The 14,094-nt window shown below is 45.5% G+C and overlaps 1 protein-coding gene across 6 annotated transcripts in view; it reads right to left on the bottom strand.

Moving 5' to 3' along the window:
* The window catches only part of DNAJB4 (DnaJ heat shock protein family (Hsp40) member B4), a 48,828-nt gene that overhangs the window by 21,398 nt on the left and 13,336 nt on the right, over window positions 1–14,094 (bottom strand). The window contains exon 1 of one of the 6 annotated variants that reach the window (XM_075832880.1): window positions 12,251–12,620. The exons of the other annotated variants lie outside the window; for them this stretch is intronic. Coding sequence (XP_075688995.1) covers window positions 12,251–12,461 — 211 coding nt within the window. The 5' untranslated portion in view covers window positions 12,462–12,620. Of the gene's footprint in view, window positions 1–12,250; window positions 12,621–14,094 lie in introns of those variants that run through there. 6 annotated transcript variants of the gene reach the window in all.

Below are 14,094 nucleotides of genomic sequence, written 5' to 3'. Positions count from 1 at the left end.
AAAAAAAAGTTTTTAGTGGTGAAAATAAAATACTAAATATTAAAAGTTAAAAAAAAAAAATTGGTATTGCTGCCTCCGTAAATGTCTGAACTATTACATTATAGAGTTATTTAACGTGCACGGTGAACGCCGTAAAAAATAAAAAATTTAAAACGACAAAATCACTGTTTTTTGGTCAACTTAGCTCTAAGAAAAAATGGAATAAAAACTGATCAAAACGTTCTACATACCTGAAAATGGTACCTATAAAAACTAAAGCTCGTCCCACAACGAATAAGTCCTCACATCGCTCAATTGGTGAAAAAATAAAAAAGTTATGGCTCTCAGAATGTGGCGACACAAAACATTTTTTTTTTTTTAAAGAAAGTTTATTATCAATAAAAGTAGTAAAATATTTTTTTAAAAAAAACAATATAAATTTGGTATCACCGTAATCGTATTGTGCCACAGAATAAAGATAAGTTGTCATTTTTACCGCACGGAGAAAGCCGTAAAAACAAAATCCAAAAAACAATTAAGGAATCGCTTTTTTTCCCATTTTCAGCCCGCAAAGAATTTGTTTTCAGTTTCCCAGTAGATTGTATGGAACTATAAATGGTACCAAAAGAAACTACAACTCCTCCCGCAAAAAATAAGCCCTCACACCACTATATTGACAGAAAAATAAAAACGTTATGGCTCTTGGAATGCGGGGAGTGAAAAACGAAAATGAAAAATAAAAAAATGGGGTTAAAGGGAATGTGTCGCTCGAAAATGTTATATTTTTTTTTAGTTAAACAGTTAGTGTATAGATGATTAAACATTGTTCTAATTTTTTTTTATTTTTTCACGAGTCAGGAAATATTATAAATTAGATTCTAATTTATAACATTTCCCAGTGCTGGTCACTAGATGGAGCAATTCCCAAAATTGCAGCATTGGCATGTGGTAAAGCAACCACATTGCTTTATGCTGCAAAATTTGAGAATACACACTCGCTCTAGTGAGCTCAGAGAATCCCCCCTAACTTATTCTGGCTAGTGCCGGGAGAAAGGAGGGGATTGAACGGTCAAACCTCCTACACTGTGTGTCGCCATTTTTTAAACAAATACACAGTGTAGTAGGTTTACATACAGTAGTAATCACACACTAAAACACGTACATACACAGACCTAACTTACCTGCTCCTGCCGCCTCCGCTCCCTTCGGTCCGTCCGCTTCATCTGCTCCCTCCGCTCCTCGTGCTTGCTTCAGAACACAGTCCGGAAGCCACGACCGGAAGTAGTAATCTTACTGTCCGGCCGCGGCTTCCGGTCGACAAGAAAATGGCGCCGGACGTCGCTCGCCTGAAGACCTTCAATTTGGACTGTGTGGGAGCGGCGCATGCGCCGTTCCCACACAGACAGCGTACAGCATAGTGGATGGAACGGGCCCCGTTCGCATTCACTATGGGGCTGTATGTGCCGTATTCCATGTCTGTATGTGTCGTTAATCGACACATACAGAGATGGAAAAAAAAATGGCAGCTCCCATAAACAAGAAAAAGTTAAAAAATAAAAAAAGTAAAACACAAACACACAAATAAATAAAACATTTTTTAATAAAACACTAAAAGCAAATTGATATAAAAAAAAAAAATTCCGCGACACTCGTCCTTTAAGCCAAGTAGCTAAATTGTTGTGTTGGTGTTGGCTTTGCAAAGGAGAAATTTAGACCAGGTCCACATGAAACTTTGCTAAAAATCCGCCTGCAAATTCGCAACATAATCCGCATGTGTAACATATACGGATTTTGCTGCAGATTCACCCCTCTACATTGAAAGGTATGAAATCCGCTGTGAAAATCTGCAACAGAAGTTGACATGCTATGGAATTTAAAAGTCACACTGCAGGTCAATTTCCTTGCTGAAAAAATCTGCAGTATGTTGATGAATTTTAGGTAAAATCTCATCTACATGGCTGGTATGGTATTCTGCTGCGGATTTTCTGTCCGCAATTCCAAATGGAAATTCCGCATTTTCATCCTGTTTGAATCCGGCCTAAGGGCATGTTCAGACATGGCGGAATTTTTCCACTGTAAATATTGCTGCAGATTCTTTGCGAATTTACAGTAACATTTTCATATTTGACAGGTAATTCAGACGTTGTGGATATCACAGCGGACTTGCCGCAGATTTCCGTTTTTGCATTTCAAAACCTGAAATCCGCAGTGAAAATCCACTGTTTCTCCGCAACAGACATTTCTGCACTGAAGCCTAAATTCTGCACTGTTATTTTCCGCAGTGTCTGAACTAAGTTACCTGTATAGAAACCAATGAAAAAAAAAGGTCTGCTGGGGATTTAGACTGCGGATTGTCCGCAGGAGAATTCAGCCACAATTCTGAACACGCCCTAAAGGGGTTATCCAGGATTAGAAACATGGCTGCTTCTTCCAAAAACAGTACCACACATGTACGCAGGTTGTGTGTGATATTGTGGCTCAGCACTATTCAATTCAAATCAGCTCAGTAAAAACACCAGACACAACCCATGGATAGGTGTGGCACTGTTTTTGGGAGAAAACAGGCATAAAGGTTTGCAACACTGTAGTAGTCTATTAAAGCCTCTGTGAGCTCTACATATGTTGAACTTCAAACTGATATTGCCTACCTTTACTGATAGATTGGAACAAATACTGAACTGTGTGAGCAGGACTAGGTCAAGACAGGTTTTTAGCCTCTGAATGTAAACAGGAATGTTCCCATTCACTAACAGCAAGTACATTACATTAAAAAGATACATTAGACTATAGGGTTTATCTTAAAAAAATTTATAGTCTGACACCGATGGCCGCGGACCGTCAGGATTACTCACCCCCCGACGGCCGCAGCCATGGATCAGTTCCGCTTCACTCTGCTGTGTCCCGTAGGGTGCGCACGCACGCTCGGCCTTAAAGGGCTAGCACGCGCACCTGAAAAGTATGTCAAATTAGCCCATAATCACCCTGGACTATAAGAAGGGCCCTGCCCATTCCTTCATTGCCAGAGCATTGTTGTGTCTACCCGTGTTAGTTTTTGCAAATGGTCCCTTAGTGTTTTCCAGTTCCCAGTGTTCCCGTTCCTGCTACCTGTATCCTGTGCTACCTTGTTCCTGTGCCGTAGAGAGTTGGAGTCGTGTTGTGCCGTATACTACGCCTGCTGTGTTACACCGCGCCTGGTGTCTGACTGCTGCCAAGGTCCCATCCGAGCCTAAACATCGCTACCACAGGTACCCTTATTCGAACTATAGACTTTGACTTGGTACCGTTTGGCCAGTTGCTATCCCGCTACGGCGGTACAGCCCAGTGGGTCCACACACCTGCTGTGACAGTACACTCAGGCCATGAACTCCGCTGGTCAACCCAAGACAATGTCGAAATCTCAAGCCATGCAAGCAGATCTGCGAGACCTCCGTTCACGACAGGACCAACTCTTCCTGCCACTGAATTGCATTGCACAGCGCTGGATGCGCAAGCTGCAGCCTCCTCAGGTCCTGTTTCAGTTACCCCGGCTGACTCTCCTACTACACCTCCTGTCAGCACCAATGCTGATCCTTCTTTCTCGCTACCACTACCACCTCGTTACAACGGAGGGATTTCTCAACCAGTGCCAGATCCACTTCTACATGCCAGAGCGTTCCCTTCCGATGGCATCAGGATCTCCGTTATCATTTCTCTGTTACTTGCAAGGCCCTTGCATGGACGAACCCTATCAGGGAACGACAAGGTCCAGAGACCCGTGACTTCCAGGGGTTCCTACAGACATTTTGCACTGTGTTTGAGGAGCCTGCACCTTATTTTGCTTGCCAACAGGGTTGATATGAGGTTCCGGGGACGATCCCAAGATGTTTGTCGGGAGGGAAGACTCCCTAGGCTGGCCCCCACTTTCCAGCAATCCATGTTGCCCTCACAAGTTGGCCTACCTGAGGAGCCTATACTGGTGGACCCGCTTAAGTTATCCGTCCAGGAGAAACCGCGCAGACGCACTTCGGGACTTTGTTTGTATTGCGGCCTCGGAGGCCATGTCATGCATCTGTGTCCTCAGAAGCCAAAAAACTTCAACGCCTAGGATTGGTTGGAGAGACAACCCTAGGCACGGGATAGAGAACCCTATTCTAAACTGTCCATCCCCGTGACCATAGTGTCCGGCGAGAAGACCCACCGGGCCTCTGCCTATCTGGACTCTGGGTTCGCAGCCAATTTTATCCACAGAGACCTAGTGGATCTCCTCCAGTTGCCCACAACCCCCCTGGAGAGGCCGTTGATCGTTGCCTCAGTGAATGGACTGCCTCTGCCCGACCCGATTGTAGCTGTGACCAAACCGCTGAGTCTCCAAGTGGGAGCCTTTCATTCTGAGGTCATCTCGTTTCTTGTCCTGCCTCAGGCCGTCAACCCAGTGCTGCTGGGCCTGCCTTGCCTCCAACTACATGCCCCAGATCTGGACTGGAGTTCCGGAGAGGTTCTCCAGTGGGGTCCCAAGTGCCTCAACCGATGCCTGGGGCAGATCAAGCCATTCCAGCCTCCTCCACCTCAGTCATTGGCAGGATTGCCTTCTCACTATTCTCTGTTCTCGGATGTCTTCAGCAAAAGGGAGGCAGAGACGCTGCCCCCACACCGGGTGTATGACTGCCCTATTGAACTGGTTCCTGATGCGTCCCTTTCCCATGGTAGGATATACCCTCTCCCTTTGCCAAAGACTCAGTCTATGTCAGCCTATATTAAGGAGAATTTGGAGAGGCATTTCAAACGAAAATCCTCCTCCCCGACCCTCAACCAGATCACGGTCAAAAATAGATATCCGTTGCCACTGATTTCAGAACTTTTTGACAGAATACGAGGAGCAAAGATTTTTTCTAAGCTAGTCCTGCATGGGGCTTACAACCTAATCTGAATTCGCCGGGGTGACAAATGGAAGACGGTATTTAACACCCGACACGGGCAATATAAATACCTGGTGATGCCCTTTGGCCTGTGTAACGCTCCCGCGGTCTTCCAGGAATCCGTCAATGACATCTTCCGGGATCTCCTCTATGTCTGTGTTGTGGTCTATCTCAATGACATCTAAATTTTTTCCCCAGACCCGTTGACTCATCCGAGACATGTCTGTCAAGTTCTGTTACGATTGAGGGAGAATCGCCTTTATGCCAAGCTGGAGAAGTGCATGTTTCAGAGGAATTCGCTACTCTTCCTGGGCTATATCATCTCGGATAAAGGTCTCAAGATGGATCCTGAGAAGGTAAAGGCCGTCATGGAATGGCCACGTCCTCAAGGCATAGGGTCCATACAGCGTTTCTTGGGATTCGCCAACTTCTACCAGCAGTTCATCCCAAGCTTCTCCTCACTGACAGCTCCCATCTCTACCCTCATCAAGAAAGGCATGAATGCTAAGGTGTGGACTCCAGAAGCAGAATCCGCATTTAATAGCCTGAAGAGTGCCTTCACGTCAGCATCAACACTCCATCATCCTGATGTATCTCAACAGTTTTCGTTGGAGGTGGACGCCTCCTCTGTTGGTGCAAGCGCACTTCTGTTCCAGAGTGGTATGTGGCTATTACTCTAAAATTTTCTCTTCCGCAGAACGCAACTACTCGATTAGGGATCGGGAGTTACTGGACATCAAATTGGCTCTGGAGGAGTGGAGACATCTACTAGAGGGCGCAGCCCACCCCATCCTGATATTTACCACAAGAACCTCACCTATCTCCAGACGGCCCAATAGCTGAACTCCCGTCAAGCCAGGTAGCCACTGTTCTTTGCCCGGTTCCAGTTTGAGCTCCACTACCGCCCTACCGACAAGAATGTGGGGGCCGATGCCTTGTCCAGGTCGTTCGAGACTGAGGACACAATTGAGTCTCCACAAAACATCATTGATCTGTCTTGCATTGTCTCTGTGAACCCTGCAAGTTAGAGACATCCATTTCGGGAGGACTTCTGTACGCTTGGCAGACAGAAGAATTCTTTGCTGGGGACACAGCTCAAAACTGGCAGGTCACACGGGTGCCCGTAAAACCCGAGACCTGATTGTCTGTCATTTCTGGTGGCCCACGCTGCCCAAAGACATCATGGACTTTGTCTCGTCCTGCACGTTGTGTGCGGCTAACAAGGTTGCTCACTCCGAAACTGCTGGCCTGCTCCAGCCGCTGCCCAATGCTCTCTGGCAGCATATAGCAATGGACTATGTCATGGACCTGCCTTCCTCTGCGGGATGCAGTACGGTCTGGGTGGGGGTGGACCGATTCTCGAAGATGGCTCATTTCGTTCCGCTGACCGGCCTACCTTCTGCTTCTCGACTGGCCAACCTCTTCATCCAACACATCTTCCGCCTGCATGGCTTACCTCTGCATATCATGTCTGATCGGGGGGTTCAGTTCTCCTCAAAGTTCTGGAGAGCCCTCTGTAAACTCCTTGATATAAAGTTGGACTTTTCCTCAGCCTACCATCCCCAGTCCAATGGTCAAGTCGAGGGAATCAATCAGATCATGGAGAACTACCTACGACACTTCGTCTGCAGGCAGCATGATGACTGGGTGCAGCTTCTTCCTTTGGCCGAGTTCTCTTATAATAACCATACAAGCGAGTCCACAAGAACCACACCATTCTTCATCGTCTACGGACAACACCCACAAATTCCTCTCCCGGTGTTTGTTACGTCCCAGGTGCCCGCAGCTAATTCTGCTTTCAGGGACTTCCTGCAGATCTGGCAGCAGACCCGATCGCCTATTCTGCTGGCGGTCGACCGCATGAAACGAAAGGCAGACACAAGGAGAAAAGAGCCTCCCCAGTTTCTTCTGGGCACCAAGGTCTGGCTGTCCTCTAGGAATATCCAGCTGAGGGTGCCGTCATACAAGTTTGCTCCCAGGTTCCTCGCACCCTTCGAGATCTTGCAACAAATCAAGCCTGTCTCCTACAAGTTGCGGCTGCCTCCTACCCTCTAGATCCCCAACTCCTTTCATGTCTCCCTCCTGAAGCCTGTGGTCTTGAACCGCTACACCAAGACGCTTAGTCCTGCAGTTGCACCCAGCGGTTCATCGGATACATTCGAGGTTAAGGAGATCTGGACACTAAGAGAGTAGGAGGAAGAACTTTCTATTTGGTGGATTGGAGGAGGTTTGGTGCAGAAGAGAGGTCCTGGGCGCCAGACGAGAACCTCAATGCTTCTACCCTTGAGAAGAAGTTTCTCTCCCGCTCTGGCCCCAAGGGGAGGGGGCGTAGGAGGGGGGATACTGTGACACCCATGGCCACGGACCGTCGGGATTACTCTGGATCAGTAAGCGCTGGCACGCATCTCCTCAGGAGACGCCAGCACTCACTTTCGCTTAACTCTGCTGCGTCCCATAGGGTGTGTGCGCACGCCTGTGCCCGGCCTTAAAGGGCCAGCGCACCTGAAAAGTATGTCAAATTAGCCCATGATCACCCTGGACTATAAGAACCCCCTGCCCCTTCCTTCATTGCCTGAGCATTGTTGTGTTTACCTGTGTTAGTCTTTGCAAATGGTCCCTTAGTGTTTTCCAGTTCCCAGTGTTCCCGTTCCTGCTACCTGTATCTCGTGCTACCTTGTTCCTGTACCGTAGAGAGTTGGAGTCGTGTTGTGCCATATACTACGCCTGCTGTGTTACACGGCGCCTAGTGTCTGCCTGCTGCCAAGGACCCATCCAAGCCTAACCATCGCTACTGTCTGTATTACCACAGGTACCCTTATTCGAACTATAGACTTCGACTTGGTATTCTGTTTGGCTAGCTGCTATCCCGCTACGGCAGTACAGCTTAGTGGGTCCACATACCCACCATGACATATAGCATCTCGAAGATATAGCACCAGGAAGATCCCCCACTCACAGAGCGAAGGGGGCCACATTTTCTCTGCACAGCAACACTTCCTTCCAGGTACTGCGCAGAGAACTACAAATTCAAGTGAATGGCACTAAGTTGCAGTACCTGCAAAGTGACTGAGCTGCGCTAGCAACGGAGTCCTAGCGGTCGGACCCCCACGATCAGCAAATGATATATTATTTGCTTAGGTGGGAAAGCCCCTTTAAACTTTATTAGGTAAAACTACATAAACCGTTTTAGGCTATGTTCACACGGCATATATTAAAGGGGTCGTCTGGGCTTGGAAAACTGATAAACTTACTACCAGATAGGTCATCAGTATATGATCGGTGTGGGTCCGACACCCGGACCGTTCACCGATCAGCTGCTCCGGCTGCCTCCGGGCAGCAGATGTCCATCCTGGAAGCAGATTGGTCTGGTTCAGAATAGCGGCCGAGCAGCACTACTGCAAGTGAATAGGAGCAGAGCTGCAGTTCTGCATAACGGCCGCTATGCAGTGTACGGAGCCATCTGCTTCTGGCTCCGAACTCTGCATACACTGCATAATATCTGGCGCCCGTAGGCTGACAGAGCAGCTGATTAGTGCAGGCTCCGTGTGTCGGACCCCCACCAATCATATACTGATAATCTATCCTATGGATAGGGCATGAGTTATCCCAGCCCGGACAACCCCTTTAAAGGGGTATTCCCAGTTTAGACATCTATGGCATATTCACAGGTTCATTGTGTCAATAGAAAAACAGCTCCAAAAAAGTCCGTAAACAACGCTTGATGCATAAAAAACGGCTTTAAATCAGAGGCTGTTCTCCCTTGAAAACAGCTCCGTATTTTACAGCCGTTTATTGTTAAGTGTGTGAACATAGCCTAAGGGTATGTTCACACGCTTAACAAAAAATGGCTATAAAATACGGAGCTGTTTTCAAGGGAAAACAGCCTCTGATTTTCAGCTGTTTTTTATGCATCAAGCGTTTTTTGATACTTTTTTTACGTCCGTTTTTGGAGCTGTTTTTCTATTCACCCAATGAAAAAACGGCTCAAAAAGGGCTCAAGAAGTGGCATGACTTCTTTTTTTATGGGGCGTTTTTTTTTTAAAAACGCCCCGTGGGAACAAAACGCAGTTTTTCCCATTGAAATTAATGGGCAGATGTTGGAAGGCGTTCAGCCTACGTATTTTAGCCATTTTTCTGGGCGTTTACTGCCCAAAAAACGGCTGAAAATAGGCCATGTGAACATACCCTAATGCTTATGTCCAGCCAAGTATTTTGCCCAAGGGCCTCCACTAATCTAGATCCGGCCCTCGCTATAAACAATATAATTGCAGCTACATATCACTATATTTTGCATCTGCTTTCAAGTTTAGAGAGCCTACAAGATCTAATGAGCCAAACAGATTTATTGATCCAATGGGAGCATCACTATAATCAAGATGTATATAGAGAAACACTTCAAATCTGAAAGATATTAAATCACAGCCCCTTGACAGAATCCAGTAAATATGCCTCCTTCAAGCTTATTTTGGATTTTTCTCTGACGCATTCTCTTGGCTCAAATTTGCTGCTTGCAATAAGAGTTAAGAATCAGTCCTGGAATTTCATGACATCATGTCAAATTTTTATTTTCCTGGGCTTAAAGCCAGAGATAGGCAGTTCATGTATGTATTATATAGGAGCGATGACATCACTTCATCTTTTAATTCCTTTCGTTCACTAGAAATAATGTAACGGTGACATAACAACTCCCCTTTTATATTTTCCCATGTTTATCAACCTTTTTTGGTACTTTCTGAAAATGAGAGTTGTCCTCTTTTGTATTCGTTTTTTTGTATATGTTACTGTAGTACCACTGCCTATGTATCACTTTGGCTTTAGCTCCCATAAAGTGACATCACTTTTCAGGTGTCTATATTTATGTGAGTCTATACACATTTGCCCTTTGACCACTTACCAAACATGGGCCTTTTTTATTTGTTTTGAACAAATATTATTATATATGCAACATAAATATTCATTCTCTATATTGGTGGCGCTATATAACATATGTCATGTCACTGACCATTGGTACTATGTAACAGAGTTGTTCAGGTAGTGGTACAAATACCCCCCGCCCCGGGTACTTCAGTCAGGTTTAACGTGTATTTACTCCACTCACCGATTACTTATATCTTTAAAGAGGCTCTGTCACCAGATTTTGCAACCCCTATCTCCTATTGCAGCAGATCGGCGCTGCAATGTAGATAAGAGTAACGTTTTTGTTTTTTTTAAACGAGCATTTTTGGCTAAGTTATGACCATTTTTATATTTATGTAAATGAGGCTTTCTAAAGTAAGCTTCTGGCAGTGCAGACACACAGCGTGTTCTCGAGAGATCACGCTGTGACGTCACTTCCTGCCCCAGGTCCTGTATCGTGTCGGACCAGCGAGGACACATCGGCACCAGAGGCTACATTTGATTCTGCATCAGCGTTTGCAGGTAAGTAGCTACATCGACTTACCTGCAAACGCCGATGCTGCTGCAGAATCAACTGTAGCCTCTGGTGCCGATGTGTCCTCGCTCGTCCGATACGATGCAGGACCTGGGGAAGTGACGTCACAGCGTGATCTCTCGAGAACACGCTGTGTCTTTGCACTGCCAGAAGCTGGACGTTGTGTAGAGAAGTGGATGATACTTCTATACACAACGCCCAGCTAGTAAAAGTAGTAAAAACGCCCCGATGTACGCACATAATACACGCCCAGTTGTACTTTTACTTTAAACACGCCCACTTGTACTTTAGAAAGCCTCATTTACATAAATATAGAAACGGTCATAACTTGGCCAAAAATGCTCGTTTTAAAAAAAAAAGAAACGTTACTCTTATCTCCATTGCAGCGCCTATCTGCTGCAATAGGAGATAGGGGTTGCAAAATCTGGTGACAGAGCCTCTTCAAAGTCTAATGGAGCGGTTCCGACAACTGAAATCAACTACGATCGCTAGGACAACAGGGCTGTGACTCTTTATAAAGCACATTTTAAAAAAGCCTACACCCCTACATTCTTGGCATTGGTTGGGAGTATGCCATCAATACTTTAGCTGGGAAAACCCCTTCAACTACTGGCCGATTTCCCCCAAAAGGGCATTCTGGTTGAGACGCTCTGGTTGAGACACTGTTAGGCCTCATGCACACGACTATAAGGGTTTATACTTTCCGCAAATACGGATCCGTAGTCATCCGCAAATCCGTTATCTGTAATGCATCCGTATTTACGGATCGATAAAAAAACAAAAGAGGGAGGAATCTTGGGGAATCCCCTAGCATCGCAACGATTCTGCAATTACGGATGGCTACGGATCCACGTTCGTAGCCGTCCGCAATTGCAGAAGCGCCCATAGACTTCTATGTGCCACAATTGCGGACAAAAACAGGACATGTTCTATATTTTGCGTATCATTTCCATGGCACGGACACACATACGTAAATATACTGAAAGGTGTCCGTGACCAATAGAAATGAATGGATTTGCAATTTGATCCGTAATTACGGATGAAAACTACGGTCGTGTGCACGGGGCCTTATATAGTATCAGTAATCTGTGACATGACACCTACTATAAGCATACAGTATATAGCCTAGTAATATACAGAATGTTCTGCATGTACATTGTCTATAACAGACAACACTACGTCCCTATAACTTGTATGCAGTATCAGTTATTCTTCATTGTCTTTTGGTGATGTATAATAGCTATAGGTTGCTTGCCATTTCTGGTCCCGTTTTTCTTCATTATATTCGGTAACATAGTATTACATCCCTACTGCCTCTACACACCGTACACTGATCATCTCTTCGATACTTTATGCTCTAGAGTGTAATAATAGTCACAAAACATCTCCAGGTGTTATACATGTATATGTACGAGGCACATAAGCTGCCTGTAGACAGAAAAGATACTGCGTGATTAAAGTTGTCATGAGTATCTGAATGACTGCAGCAGCTGCTTTGATAAATCCTAGAAGTAACATGGGGTCTGGCTCAGTGGAACTATGAATAACCAGATAATAACCAGTCTCACCCCTTTTCTATTGACGCACAATCATCACACCCCCAGAACTTCAAACTCCATTAGTCGATGGCATTTTCAAACATATTTACCAAAATATCACATCTAAGCCTTGTACGTTTCCATGTGATGTTGAGATAAAACTGCAGCTGTAGAGCGACAGACATCTGTACGAAAATCTTAAGTGATCTCTGTGCAACATTCAACGGCTAACACATCCTGTCAATGTTATTCTCCCGTCTTATGTTTATTCGAGATCTTGGATCCTTGTGGGATACGGTCTTTTACCCCCTAAGCCCCACTGTCCCGTCAACGATAAGTTGTCAGAGAGAAAATGAAGTCCAATGTGTACGGGACGGATGCTGAAGACACGTAAATATAATACATACCCTCCTCCCCATATTGATCATAGATCTCTCTCTTCTTGGGGTCACTCAACACTTCATAGGCTTCTGCTATCTCCTTGAACTTCTCTTCTGCATGGGCCGACTTGTTCTTGTCTGGGTGCCACTTCAGAGCTTGCTTTCTGTACGCTTTCTTGATATCCTCCTCTGAAGCCCCCTTCTCGATGCCCAAAATTGAATAGTAATCTTTCCCCATAGCCCCTCTGACAACAGGACTGGAATGATCAGAGCTACTCGTTCTTGGGATGCAAAAATAATGTCCCCCCCTGAGTGCTCACCAGTCCATCCCCTCCTGCTCATATATAGAGAGATCAGCTCCCAACCTCCCATGTACGTCTCTCTGCTGCCTGCAGAATTTAACAGCTCTTTCTAGAAGTTTTTTTTTAAACAAGCCAAAGCTTTATTAGATGACAAGCAAGAGAATTCCTACCTGACTCGGGGCACAGCTTTTTTTTTTTTTTTTGTACCAGGATAAAGTGGGTGACCCAAAGAACCGAGCAACACGGTTGTAGAGAACTGCCTTGTGACAGCTGCATCTGTAGGGGCAGGGGACGGTAACTTTGCAGTTCAATTAAGACAATGGAAAACAATTTTTTTATATTAGTAATTACGTGCTGGATTTATGCATGATATTTGCTGGATTCTATTATTTGTATCATTAATAACTAACATTTTAACCCCTTCCCCCTGCTTGCATTCTGGGCCCTAATGTCCAAGCCATTTTTTACATTTTTCCATTGTCACATTCGACGAGCTCTAACTTTTTTATTTTTGCGTCGGCATAGCTGTATAAGGTCTTGTTTTTTGCGGGACGACTTGCAGTTTTTATTGGTACCATTTGAGAGTAGATGCGACTTTTTGATCACTATTTATCACATTTTTTTTAAGTCAGGATTAACAGAAAACAGCAATTTTTCCATTGTTTTTTATTTTATTTTTTACGGCGTTCACAGTGCGGGTTAAATAATGTAACCGCTTTATAGTCGGGGTCGTTACGGACGCGGCAATACCAAATATGTGTAACTTTTTTGCTTTATTGTAGTTTTTTTTAATAGTAAAGCATTTTGTAAGGCCCCATGCACACGACAGCAAAAAACCTCAGTTTTTGCGGACCGCAATTGCGGTCCGCAAAAACTGAGCCATTCACTTTCATTGAACACTGACACCTTTCCGTAGCACTACGGAAGGGTGTCAGTGCCGTGGAAATGTTCCGGGAATTATGGAACATGTCCGTTCTTTCGCATTTTGCGGGCCGTGCTCCCATACTTTGTATGGGAGCACGGCCCGAAAATGCGGCTGTCAGTCAGCGGCCGGCCGTGCCCGCAATCGTGGGCCGTGATTGCGGGCACGGTCGTGTGCATGGGGCCTAAGGGGAAAAAGTGAGTTTTTCATTTATTTTTTTTCACTTTTTTTTTTAATTAACTTTTTTAAACTTTTTTTACTTTTATACTAGTCCCACGAGGGGACTTCACTATCCTCCGATCGCTATTATAATACACTGCAATACTTTTGTATTGCAGTGTATTACTGCCTGTCCGTTTAAAACGGACAGGCATCTGCTAGGTCATGCCTGCGGCATGATCTAGCAGGCATTCGCTCCAGGCAGACCTGGGGGCCTTTATTAGACCCCCGGCTGCAATAGAAGACACAGACACTCGGCGATTTTATCGCCGGGTGTCGGTGGGATGAGAGGGAGCTCCCTCCCTCTCTCCAAAACCACTCAGATGCGGTGCACGCTATTGAGCACCGCATCTGAAGGGTTAAACGGGTGAGATCGATACTAATATCGATCTCACCCGGCAGAGCAGGGACGCCCCCAGCCCTCAGCT

Source organism: Rhinoderma darwinii, chromosome 7 (genome assembly GCF_050947455.1).
Source record: "Rhinoderma darwinii isolate aRhiDar2 chromosome 7, aRhiDar2.hap1, whole genome shotgun sequence".
NCBI classification, from domain to species: domain Eukaryota; kingdom Metazoa; phylum Chordata; class Amphibia; order Anura; family Rhinodermatidae; genus Rhinoderma; species Rhinoderma darwinii.
The sequence above is the reverse complement of the archived record's forward strand: the minus strand, read 5'-3'. Positions and strand labels throughout refer to the sequence as shown.